A 12,657-nucleotide genomic window follows, 5' to 3' on the forward strand; every position below is an offset into this window, starting at 1 on the left:
AATTAATGAGGACGGACAAAAATGACAAAATAAACCATTAACGAGGGACGGAGGGAATAAATTTCTTCCATTATATATAGTGTACTTACTATTTGTGGAAAGTGGGGAGTATATACCTTACCATAAAACAAGATAAGAGATGATGAAAAATGAAGTTTTTAACATCCTTTTTTTTTATCATAAATCTGCAACATGTAGGTGGTTTTCACTGGTGTCGAAACGGGTTACGGGTATTGGGTATCCGCTATCCGACCGAAACGGGTAACAGGACGAGATTGGGTGTTCATATTTTAAATTTTGCGGGTATCGAGTATACCCGTTAGTCCTGATAATTACCCGATTGTTTATTTTTATATAAGTTATTGCATTTTATAATTTATCTTTTTCCGTATATTAATTAAGGTTAAGTTTTTAATTTTTATCTTATTCTCTCACGTTTGTACCGATTGTCCTTCCACCTTGTAGGGATCAGACCACCATGACACTAGTTACTATGACCTCTTTTGTATTACACCGCGTACTGAGATGGCTAATCTCAGAGGATACAAGCCAAGATACAAAAGATGCTTACATAACTCAGAACTACTACAAAGTACATGATACAAGGAAAAGCCCTATCTAAGTTCATATCCTATCACTGGATTGAACTACCAGACATCACTCCGGGTATCACCTGCACACTCAAGTAGAAGAGTTAGTAAACCAACAATCGATCCCGAAGGATCTAAAGTCAAGAAACAAAAAAAAACACAGAAAAACCGAGAGTTTGAAGGATATGGCTCAGGTCACAGCAGTGACTGCACTAAGCCTTGGACCTCCCCAAATCTCAACTGATTGTCACAAGGAGAGCACCGTTGAACGGACTTGACCGTCAAGGATCAGTAAACCCTAGATCCAACTGACTACCGCTCACCACGGCCAACTCTACACACGGATCTCCACTAACACTTAAATCTCAGCCACACACGACAAGATCTCTTAAGAACATCTCAGATCACACCCAGATCTAACCCTAAGGTCAGACAACACCATAGATCTGAGTAGAAAACCGAAGCAGATACCAACTCAAAATCTACACCGAATAACCTCTCTAAAACCGAGAATCATCGGTGAGAACAGAAGATCGGAGAAGATGACCTGCAAAGTACCGTCGTCAGAAAGAGAGAGAGAGTAGAGAGAAGGCGGAGCAAATCGCAAGAGAGAGAGAGAGGCTGAAAAGAATGAAAGAGGGAAAATGAATGGTCGAGAGACTTATCTCTCATCAAACAAACACATCCCACATCCAACAGCTCCAACTCATGATCCGCGTGGAGTGCACACATGGCGGCCATCGAAGGACTCGGGTAAGTGAATTAATGTAACGAGCCTCATCTCACATTTGGGCCTCACTAATTCCATTTGGGCTCAAATGTAGAACCAGCCCAATTCCAATACATGGAGTCCAATATTCAACATTCTCCACCTTTAGATTACATCAGGAGACACAGAGGAGAGCCTTGGTCCACTGCTGCTTCATCATAGCTTACAAGGCATTCCTAATCACCAAAGAACACAAAGTTCATTAGATAGGGATTACCAGGTTGTCTAACAAGACACTAGATGGCAAGCCAATTAGTCATGTAGGACTTTAATTGCCTTGTGACTCCAAAGAGACAAAGCTCAGTGTCAACAAGGTCTTATTACCCCCGGGACATGCACATGCTAGCTACAATCAAAATGCAAACTCCTAATGCAAGTGAGCAATTTATCAACAGGCAAACACGTGGTACCCATGTCAGCAGGGTTCTTATCAGTATACACTTTATGGAGCAAAACTTCTTCTTTTTCAACAACATCTCTAATGAAATGGAACCTAACATCTATATGCTTAGTTCTATCATGAAATATAGGGTTTTTGCATAATTGTATAGCAGACTGACTATCAGAATACACAACAGGAATAACTTTCAAGAATTTAAGTTCACACAGAACTCCCTTCAACCAAATAGCTTCCTTCATAGCCTCTGTGATGGCTATATATTCTGACTCTGTGGTGGAGAGAGCAACAATGTGTTGTAACTGAGATTTCCAACTAATACAAAACCTTCACACGGTAAATACATAGGAAGTAGTGGACTTTCTTTTGTCCCTGTCATTAGCATAGTTAGAATCCACATAACCACATAGCTCAACACCATTATCACATTTAGAGAAGCACATACCATACTTTGCAGTATGTTTCAGATATCTAAGAAGCCATTTTAGGGTCTCCCAATGCACAGGTCCAGGATTAGACATATATCTACTAAGACAAGAAACAACATAAGCAATATCAGGCCTAGTACTAACCATCAAGTACATCACAGAACCTATAGCATTAGCATAAGGCACCTTTTTCATGGCAACAATATCAGTATCAGACTTAGGGCACAAATCTTTACTCAACAGAAAATGAGCAGTTAAAGGCACATGAGCAGATTTAGCAGCAGACATATTAAACTTTTGCAAAATCTTATGCGCATATGGTTCTTGGTGAAGGACCAGAACAGATTCATTTCTATTCCTATAGATATTGATTCCCAATATCTTTTGAGCTTCACCAAGATCCTTCATGTCAAAGTTTTCACTCAGAGCTGATTGCACAGACTTAATAGACGTAAGGCATGGTCCCATAATCAGCATATCATCTACATATAGCAATAAGAAAACAGAAACTTTATCAAGATTTTTCACATGCAAGCATGCATTGTCTAGGGGACTGTTTCAAGCCATACTTCTCACAAACCCAAGTTTCTGCATACAAAAATTAAACTTGATGTTCCATTGTCTAGGGGACTGTTTCAAGCCATACAAAGCCTTTTTAAGCAAGCAAACATGGTTGGGAAATTTAGGATCAACAAAACCCTCAGGATGTTTCGTGTAGATAGGTTTATCTAAATCACCTGGCAAGAAGGCAATTGTAACATCCATTTGTTTCAATTCCCAATCAAAGTGAGCACATAGAGCAAGTATAAGTCTAATAGTAGTATATTTCACAACAGGAGCAAAAATTTCAGTATAATCTACCCCATCCTCTTCATTTTTAATCTTATAAAGCCACATACAGTCAACCACAGAAGCACCAGCAAGCAAGGGAACAAGCAACCAAGTACAATTAATTTTTAAGGAAAACATTTCATCTTCCAAGGCTTTGTGCCACAAATTCCAGAACTTAGATTTAAGAGCCTGTTTGAAAGACTGAGGTTCATCCCCATCAGATTCATGCACATTAAAAGCAAAGGCAATTAAATTTACCAAACCAACAAACCTATCAGGAGGATATATGTTTCTCCTGACTCTATCTCTAGCTAGAAGGTAATTTTGCAAATCTGGACCAGGGTTATCAACATGTACAGTTTCATTAACTTGGTCAACAAGGGCAGGAACAGGTTCAGGTTCAGGGGAAATGGGACTGGAATTCCAGAAGTGCTCCACCTCACTTGGAGTATCCTGAGATGACTCCACCTCAGTGAGAGTGTCAGTGGACTCCACCTCAATTTGAGGCTCACTGTCAGCACTTGTTGGAGAGGGTTCAGGGGCATGTTTAAGACAAGGGAATTCATCTTCATTGAAGACAACATCTCTACTTATAATGACCCTAAACCCAGGTTCACTTATATTCCAGATCCTATAACCCTTCACACCCTCAGGGTATCCAAGAAACACCCCTTTCTTGGATCTGGGGTCCAGCTTGTCAGTTTTGGAATGGATAAAGGCACTACAACCAAAGACTCTCAAATGAGATAAAGCAAATTTTCTACCTGTGAAAATAGACTCAGGACATTTTCCTTTTAAGGGAACAGAGGGAGACCTATTAACAAGGTAAGCTGAAGTGAGTAAGGCTTCACCCCAAAATTTTTTAGACAAACCACTTTTAGACAAAAGACACCTAACTTTTTCCAAAAGAATTATGTTCATCCTTTCAGAAACTCCATTTTGCTGATGGGTATAAAGAGTGGTCTTGTGTCTTTTAATTCCATACTTGGAGCACAAAGCATCCAATTGGGAATTACAAAACTCAAGACCATTATCTGTCATAATGACCTTAATGGTTTTTCCAATTTGATTTTCAACAAGATTTTTCCAAGTCAAAAACTTTTCAAAAACTTCAGGCTTTTGTTTCATTAAAAAACACCAAACTTTTCTGCAAAAATCACTAATTATTGACAGAAAATACACAGACCCTGAATGAGTACAAACAGAGGCTGGACCGACCCCACACATCCATGTGTAGGTATTCTAACACACTATGACTAGTATTCTCAGTCATAGGTGTAGGGAAGGAGACTCTATGTTGTTTGCCCAGAACACAAGTGTCACAAAAAGGTAGACTGTTTTGAAACTCATTTTCAGGTAAAAGCTTATTTTTCTTCAAAATATTAAGACCTTTTTTCACTTTTATGACCAAGTCTGTTATTCCACAACATGGTTCTATCAACCTTGACCACATTTGCAAGATTACTCAAACAAGCCATAGACTGAGCAGAACAAACTAGAGGTTACACCTCTTAACAACTTTAAACAAACACATAGCACCCTTGCATATTTTCATAACCCTCTGTCTCCGTCTACCCTCAAGCCTATTATGCTCTAAATAGGTACAGGAGAGCAGGTTACAACACAAGTCAGGCACATATCTCACATCTTTTAAATTGAGCACATAATCATTACTGAATTTCAAACACACAGAACCAGTGCCAAGAATTTGACACTTCTTATCATTTGCCATTGACACAAAAGTATTTTCAACAGGTTTGAAATCAGAAAACGATTCTTTGAAAGGAGAGATATGGAAGGTGCATCCAGAATCAATTAGCCAATCACTACTGGTAAAGGAACACTCAGAGGCAGTATTGACAGAAACCAGATTATGGTTCATAAAACACACACCATCAGAACCATTATCCTTAGCCAGATTAGCAACAGACTCTAACTGGTTGTTATAGTTGTGGTTTTTACCTTTCTTGGGTCTGGTGCATTCCTTTTTATAGTGACCAACTTCACCACAATTAAAACACTTTTTTTTAGCTTTAGGGTCTTTGCCTTTAGAATTAGACCTGCCTCTGCCTTGTTTCTTACCATTCCCATAAGAGTTCTTGCCACCCCCTAGATTGAGACCTTCCTCTAACATTTAAGGCTTTAGTTTGAGAAGATTTACTATCAAAGTTTTCCTTACGTTCAATTTCCTTTGATTTTAAAGAACCGATTATAAGGTCTAGATGGGCACTATCCCTGCTATACTTGATATCAGCTTTAACATCACTGTATGTATCGGGGATAGCATTCACGAGGGCAATGCTGATATACTCATCAATAGTTTTATCCCCAGACCTTTTAATGTCTTGGATAAGTTTTTAAAAGCGGTCAATATTATCATCTATGTCCTTAGTAAGATCCAATTTGAATTTAAACATTTTTTCAAAAAGATACATCCTACATGACATAGAGGTTTTAGTAAACCGAGTATCTAGTTTTGCCCACATCTCAGTAGCAGACTCTATGGTCCCAACCTTTCTAATCACATAATCAGAAAGGTTGAGAATTATAGTGGATCTAGCTAATTCATTCATTTCAGCTATTTTCTCAGCAGGTTCAGTATCAGGGATAGTCCCTTCAAGTGCTTTGAAAACTTTTTGTTGAATCAAGATACATTTAACTTTTTGTTTCCAGATAACAAAATCATTTTTTCCATTAAAAGGAATAATACCAATAGGTTGAGTCATTTTGAAGAAGATTTTTACACACACAAAAGAACTCAACACAAATAAGGCACAACACTTAACCCTACTAACATAGATAGTGGACTTAAACAAAGAAGTCACAGAGAGCCCACCAAGAACAGATATGCAGGGACTTTTCATGCAAGAAGTCATAGATGTAGATTACAGCAGGCGCACACACAGAAAAAACAATCTCAAGGTGATCTCAGGCACACAGATCAAGTCCAAAGATGTGTTCATCTCTATCTGCCACGTGTACCCCGGCAAGAGGATTTTACACTTCGCAATCACCCAATGTATGGGGGCGCAGGGGGTCACTCAAGGCAGTTAAGGCTCAAGGTGGATAGGTAATTCACTCAAGACACAGAGCTAGAGCTCTGAGATACACACCTTGAGAAAAAATAACTCAGAAAGCAAGAAGAGCAACGGAAGCAGGAAAGCTGTAAAACACAATAGATCATGCGAAAAAACAAGAGCAAACAAGCCTAAACCGCGGTCAGCGGCGACTACCAGAAACAACTGCCCACACCTAAAACTAGAAAGCTGTAAAAGTTTTAGGGTTTTAAGCCAATATACCAGAGCGAGGTCCTAGATCATGAGCACCCAACTTACCTCAGAGCATATACCGGAGGCTCAGCTTTACTCTGACGAGCCCACCTCCTTATTTTAGTGACCTAGCGTGCCACGGTGATCCCCCCGTGGCTCTGATACCACTGTAGGGATCAGACCACCATGACACTAGTTACTAGGACCTCTTTTGTATTACACTGCGTACTGAGATGGCTAATCTCAGAGGATACAAGCCAAGATATGAAAGATGCTTACACAACTCAGAACTACTACAAAGTACATGATACAAGGAAAAGCCCTATCTAAGTTCATATCCTATCACTGGATTGAACTACCCGACATCACTCCGGGTATCACCTGCACACTCAAGTAGAAGAGTTAGTAAACCAACTATCGATCCAGAAGGATCTAAAGTCAAGAAACAAAAAAATACAGAAAACCGAGAGTTTGAAGGATATGGCTCAGGTCACAGCAGTGACTGCACTAGGCATTGGACCTCCCCAAATCTCAACTGATTGTCACAAGGAGAGCACCGTTGAACGGACTTGACCGTCAAGGATCAGTAAACTCTAGATCCAACTGACTACCGCTCACCACGGCCAACTCTACACACGGATCTCCACTAACACTTGAATCTCAGCCACACACGACAAGATCTCTTAAGAACATCTCAGATCACACCCAGATCTAACCCTAAGGTCAGACAACACCATAGATCTGAGTAGAAAACCGAAGCAGATACCAACTCAAAATCTACACCGAATAACCTCTCTAAAACCGAGAATCATCGGTGAGAACAGAAGATCGGAGAAGATGACCTGCAAAGTACCGTCGTCAGAAAGAGAGAGAGAGTAGAGAGAAGGCGGAGCAAATCGCAAGAGAGAGAGAGGCTGAAAAGAATGAAAGAGGGAAAATGAATGGTCGAGAGACTTATCTCTCATCAAACAAACACATCCCACATCCAACAGCTCCAACTCATGATCCGCGTGGAGTGCACACATGGCGGCCATCGAAGGACTCAGGTAAGTGAATTAATGTAACGAGCCTCATCTCACATTTGGGCCTCACTAATTCCATTTGGGCTCAAATGTAGAACCAGCCCAATTCCAATACATGGAGTCCAATATTCAACATTCTCCACCTTTAGATTACATCAGGAGACACAGAGGAGAGCCTTGGTCCACTGCTGCTTCATCATAGCTTACAAGGCATTCCTAATCACCAAAGAACACAAAGTTCATTAGATAGGGAATACCAAGTTGCCTAACAAGACACCAGATGGCAAGCCAATTACTAATGTAGAACCGGACCAATTCCAATACATTGAGTCCAATATTCAACACACCCGCCACCTCCTTCCACCCGCATCCGCAGTCGGCGACGTCTCCACCAGCTAGCCTGTGCTAGTTCAGGAAGTCATGATTTTTTTTTATTTTTTTTCTATTGTATTTCCTGTTTTCCGTCTTTCCCATAATCCCATTCTATTTATCTTCCTTCATCTTTTTTTTCCTTTTCCTATCACTTGCTGCTCTAATACACATATTACATATATCTTGGATTGATTCTTAACTTCTGTATTAATTTCAAAATTGTTAGGAAGGAATTCTGCTTCGTGCAGTAAAAGTTTATATATATAGTCTTGAATCTTAAATTGTGAATTTGTGTTCTTGATTCTTAATTCCACAATTTTCCATCCGCCGCCGCCGCCTCCCTACAACAAAAAATAAGATTAAAAAAAAGAAAAGAAAACCATGGTTAGGTACTTCGGGTCGGGTACCCGCGATGTCGGGTGCGGGATACCCGAGTCGGGTATCGGGTTATACCTGTCACAGTGCAGGACTGCTATTGCGGGTACCTGTTTCGACACCCCTAGTTTTCACAACGGACTTTCTGGCCTTTATTCTACAAAATATAATTGTAAAATATGCGATTTTTCTTGAGAATATATTAAAAGTGTTAAGCATTCTTTTTCTCAAAATCATTATATGAGTGAAAAATATAAGGGCCATGAAAAGTACTACTCCCTTTATTTCATAATAGTAGAGTCATTTTGATATTTTGGTACGTTCTATAGTAGTGAAGTCATTTCCTTTTTTAGTAAAAGGGAAATATGCAATTTTTACTCTCTCTTACTTTATTCTCTCTTCATTGGTCTATCTCTTTCATTTCCTACTTTATTCTTCATTTTAACATAATTTTTTTTAATTTTCATGTGAGAAAGAAATGTCTCCATTATTATAAAACGGAGAGAGTAGTATATTTGTATTGACTAGTATAAAATTAACATTAATTAAAAGTATATTTTAATGAATTAAAAAGCAAAAAAGCCCAAACAATTATCTATGTAAGAACCCAGCATTCATACCCATTAAAGGAGTGTAATGGGCCGCCCAAGATATACCGTTGAGATCTACACTGTTTAAATTGATATAGAGATATTATTATCACGTGTGAGGGCTTCCAAAATTATTTCACTTCAAGGGTATAAAGAACGAGTTGGGAGCAGGGTTTCTACTCTCTGTAGTCTTTACTTTCTCACTCTCCATTTCTTCCTCTCTAGGGTTTTCTACTCTATCTCTCTCAGATTCGAATATGAGGTTTGAATTGTTATTCATCAAACGTTTACAACTTTTTTATTTCCTTATCGTCGTGATGCTGATCGTTGTAGTCGAATTGTGTAGCTTTTCTGTTTACTTCATATTCTTATTTGTTTTGTGATCTTGGTTCGGTTTTTGGAGGATATGTTTGGTTGGATTTTAGCTAGTTTTTCTATCTATTTATGTTCGCGTTTGATGACGAGAAAATTGAATTCATTATTGTTCGATATGTGAAAGTTAAGAGGCGATAATGTTTATGCCGGTTTTAATTGTACTATCTAGTTTTTCGTGGGCTGTTTAGAGCTTGTTGCTTTGTGTAGGTTAGCTGTCAAATAGAAGAATTCGTATTTTTTAATTAGTGGGTATTTGTGTTTGTATGCCACTGTTTTTTCTTTGCTGAGTATATAGTACTCCTATATGTTCTGTTCAGGAAATGAGGAATGAGGGAACTAGAAATTATGTGTAAAGGGTGTTTGTTTTCAGGAATGAGTTACAAGTTGGTATGAGTACATGCTGCACTTGGTGATGGAACTACATGCTGCATATAAAATTTTGTTAAACTAATTGGTCAATTAATATTGATATTTGCATTTTACTTACTTGAGTTTTCAAAATTTCATGTCAAATAGTAGTTATATTTGCTTTCTTGCTATTCTCATTGTATTGGAATTGAGCCACTATCTAAAAAATATTTCACATTGAACAGCCGACACCCTGAAGTAAAGTGGGCTGAAAGGGAGGACAAGATCTATCTCACAGTGCTTCTGGCAGATGCGAAAGACCCTAAGGTCAATGTTGACCCTGATGGTACATTTACATTTTCTGCTGCTGCTGGGACTGATAGTAACCTCTATGAACTCAAGTTGGAGCTACTCGATAAGATCAATGCAGAGGTGAGCTGCCAGAAGTCTCTCTTTTTTACCTTATAAACACAGCCAATGATAAGAATGTCTGTAGTTTAGTCCCTATCGAATGATCTTAACTGCCCTTATGGACTAGATCAGCTTATGATTATCCATCCAGCAGTAAATAATGAAGCATGCCTTTTACGTGACTGAATAATAGTTGCTGAATGTTCACATTCTGTAGGAGTGCAAGATAAACATAGGTGTGCGTAGCATCGTCTGTGTATTGGAGAAAGCTGAGAAGAAATGGTGGACAAAGTTGTTGCGTGGAAATGAGAAGACACCTCACTATGTGAAAGTAGATTGGGATAAATGGGTAGATGAAGATGATGATGCTGCTGGTATAATTATTTTTATCTATTATTTGGCAATGAAAAGCTAAGTTTCATATACTCTACTACATGTAATTGATCTATTTCTGTCATGCCATTTGATCAGGTGCACCATCAGACTTAGATGTAGGTGGTATGGACTTCTCGGTAAGTACACTTCTGTTTCTTATATGATGATATATGGTCTGCATTTTTGTCTCTTTTTAACATTTTCCCACTTGGGTATATCCTACAGAAATTTGGTGATATGGGTGGCATGGGCGGCATGGGTGGTATGGATATGAGCGCCTTGGCTGGAATGGGAGGCATGGGTGGAATGGGTGGCATGGGTGGAATGGGAGGCATGGGTGGAATGGGTGGCATGGATATGAGCGCCTTGGGTGGAATGAGTGGCATGGGTGGAATGGGAGGCTTCGGAGATGATGCTATGGGAAATGACTTCGAAGACAGTGACGATGAAGGTACTTGTTCTTTAGTGTTTGTTTGTCTATCAAGTATGTTTGCTTAGTAAAATCTGTTAATTGCTTAGCACTGAGTTTGTTACTCTTTTGTGGAATGATGTTCTTATTCATTATTTTCTTGGGCCAGCTGGCCAAGACTGTTGTTTTTGTTTTTTCCCCTTCTGCATACCATTTGTTTTGATTTTCTCAATTGTGTATATGCGCCAAAGCATGTAGACATGCCTGATATGTATTTAAGTTAAATGGTTGTATCTCAAGGCACTGATCTGTACTTCTTAGACTCATTGCATTGATGTTCGGGCTTAAGTGCTGCTGTAACATCCAATGATAGGTGGCCTCTGCTTGGATTGTTGGTTCTTTGGTGTGTAGATGTATCCATCTCTCTTTTACCTTGCTTGACCAAAATGTCCTTAGTTTCTAAACTCTATTATTGCTAGACACACACAACTAAATGCTGATGTGGTGGAAGAGAGTTGCAATCATGGATATATTTGTAGTGTTACTGTTTTACTTTGGCCGTGTCACATACCGTGTGGGATATAGGTTATAGCACTGGTTGGTTCTCATGTGTTTTAGCAATTGGAGCTCAATTTTTTTCCATTCCTAACAACTTACTCATTTTATCTCAGAGGTGAAGAAACCAGAGGGGGAGGTTGTTCATAAGGCAGAACCAGAATCATCGAAGGATAAAGCAGAGCCCTTGCCGAGCTCATGAATGAGGATGTGATACAGACTGCATGTTTTCTGCTTTGGTTTTCAACTTTTTAACATTCTGCTTCGGTTTTCAACTTTTATTTAATGATTTGTTGCGTAGGTGTGCTTTCTGTGAGAGTGATGGCTTCTTTGCCAGAATTTTTATACTACTTCTGAACTAATTTATTTTATTGTACTCTCTGGGCAGAGCAATATTTCCATCCAATCTGTGTTGTACTCTAAAGCCAATTTAATGACTACTAACCCCTCCGTCCGCCGTAAAAGGTCTCATTTTCCTTTTTAGTCTGGCCGCTAATAAATGTCTCGTTTTATTTTTACTATATTTTGCAAATAGACTTTATATATTTCACTAACTCACCCCACTCACATTTTATTTTAAAATCAATATATAAAAGTAAGTTTCACATTTCACTAATTTTTGTCAACCACTTTCTTTTACAAAGTTAAACAATTTCTTGAAATCCGAGCTGGTTAAAAATGGGACATTTATTCATGGACGGAGGGAGTACTATATTCTTAAGCCTATTTAATGAATACTTCTCCCTCCATTTCCTAAAATAGAAACTCTTTCTGTTTTAGTTCAACCCTTAAAAATAAAAATTTCTATTTAAAGAACTTTCACTGATAGTACTATTTTTTCTTTCTCTCTTACTTTATCAATTTTACATATTTGTGTTGTTCTAAAAGTTTCAATTTTTAGGGGCGGAAGGGATAGCCTTTTAAGTGCTTCTTAATAGGTGACTCTCTTGTGTATATCCTCCAAAAAAGTATCAAAATAACTACTAATAATTTTTAAGGGACTAAAGGCCTATTTTGGTCTTTAACAAATTACGATTTTGGTCAAAAACATTATCTTTTGAATTATTCGGTCCATCATAAATAAAAACGGGTCACATTAGGTCCGAATTTGACGGAACCGTTAAATATTAACTGTCAACGTGGATTTACCCGATTTTGACCAAATTAATCATTTTTAATTAATTCAAAAATGATAATAATTATTATAAATAAAAAAACTTTTATATTATAAATAAAAACATAAACCCCCCAGCATCTCCGCCGCCAAGCTCCGCCGTACCATCACCTCGATTTCGCGGCACCCGCATTTCTCCTCGGACTTGCCGGCTTCCGACTCCCTGTGTTCTGCCGCTGGTGCTCACCGTCAAGTCGTCGTCTCGCCTCCTCTCCCTCACCCTCGACCCCTCCATCGACCACCTCCCCCTTGCCCTCACCGTCGTCCAGGCACCCTCCGCTACGGCTGCCTCCCCCCGCTGCAGTTCCACCTCCTCCTCTCAAATCGTGGCTGCGGCAACACCGGAAGGCGTCGCCGTCGCTAATTT

The 12,657-nt window shown here is 39.0% G+C and overlaps 1 protein-coding gene across 1 annotated transcript; it reads left to right on the forward strand.

The window, feature by feature from the left end:
- Positions 1-8,775: 8,775 nt before the first annotated feature.
- Positions 8,776-11,522, forward strand: LOC121801523 (uncharacterized protein Os08g0359500-like). The gene is made up of 6 exons (XM_042201031.1): positions 8,776-8,905; positions 9,612-9,798; positions 9,995-10,151; positions 10,249-10,289; positions 10,378-10,603; positions 11,233-11,522. The coding sequence occupies exons 1-6, from the start codon at positions 8,901-8,903 to the stop codon at positions 11,316-11,318; spliced, it is 702 nt and encodes a 233-aa protein (XP_042056965.1). The 5' UTR covers positions 8,776-8,900; the 3' UTR covers positions 11,319-11,522.
- The last annotated feature ends 1,135 nt before the right edge of the window (positions 11,523-12,657 follow it).

Source organism: Salvia splendens, chromosome 4 (assembly GCF_004379255.2).
Source record: "Salvia splendens isolate huo1 chromosome 4, SspV2, whole genome shotgun sequence".
NCBI lineage: Eukaryota > Viridiplantae > Streptophyta > Magnoliopsida > Lamiales > Lamiaceae > Salvia > Salvia splendens.

Coding starts and splice junctions, on each gene's coding strand:
- LOC121801523 (XM_042201031.1), top strand. Junction 9,799..9,994: donor TCGATAAGATCAATGCAGAG/GTGAGCTGCCAG, acceptor CACATTCTGTAG/GAGTGCAAGATAAACATAGG. Junction 10,152..10,248: donor TGAAGATGATGATGCTGCTG/GTATAATTATTT, acceptor CCATTTGATCAG/GTGCACCATCAGACTTAGAT.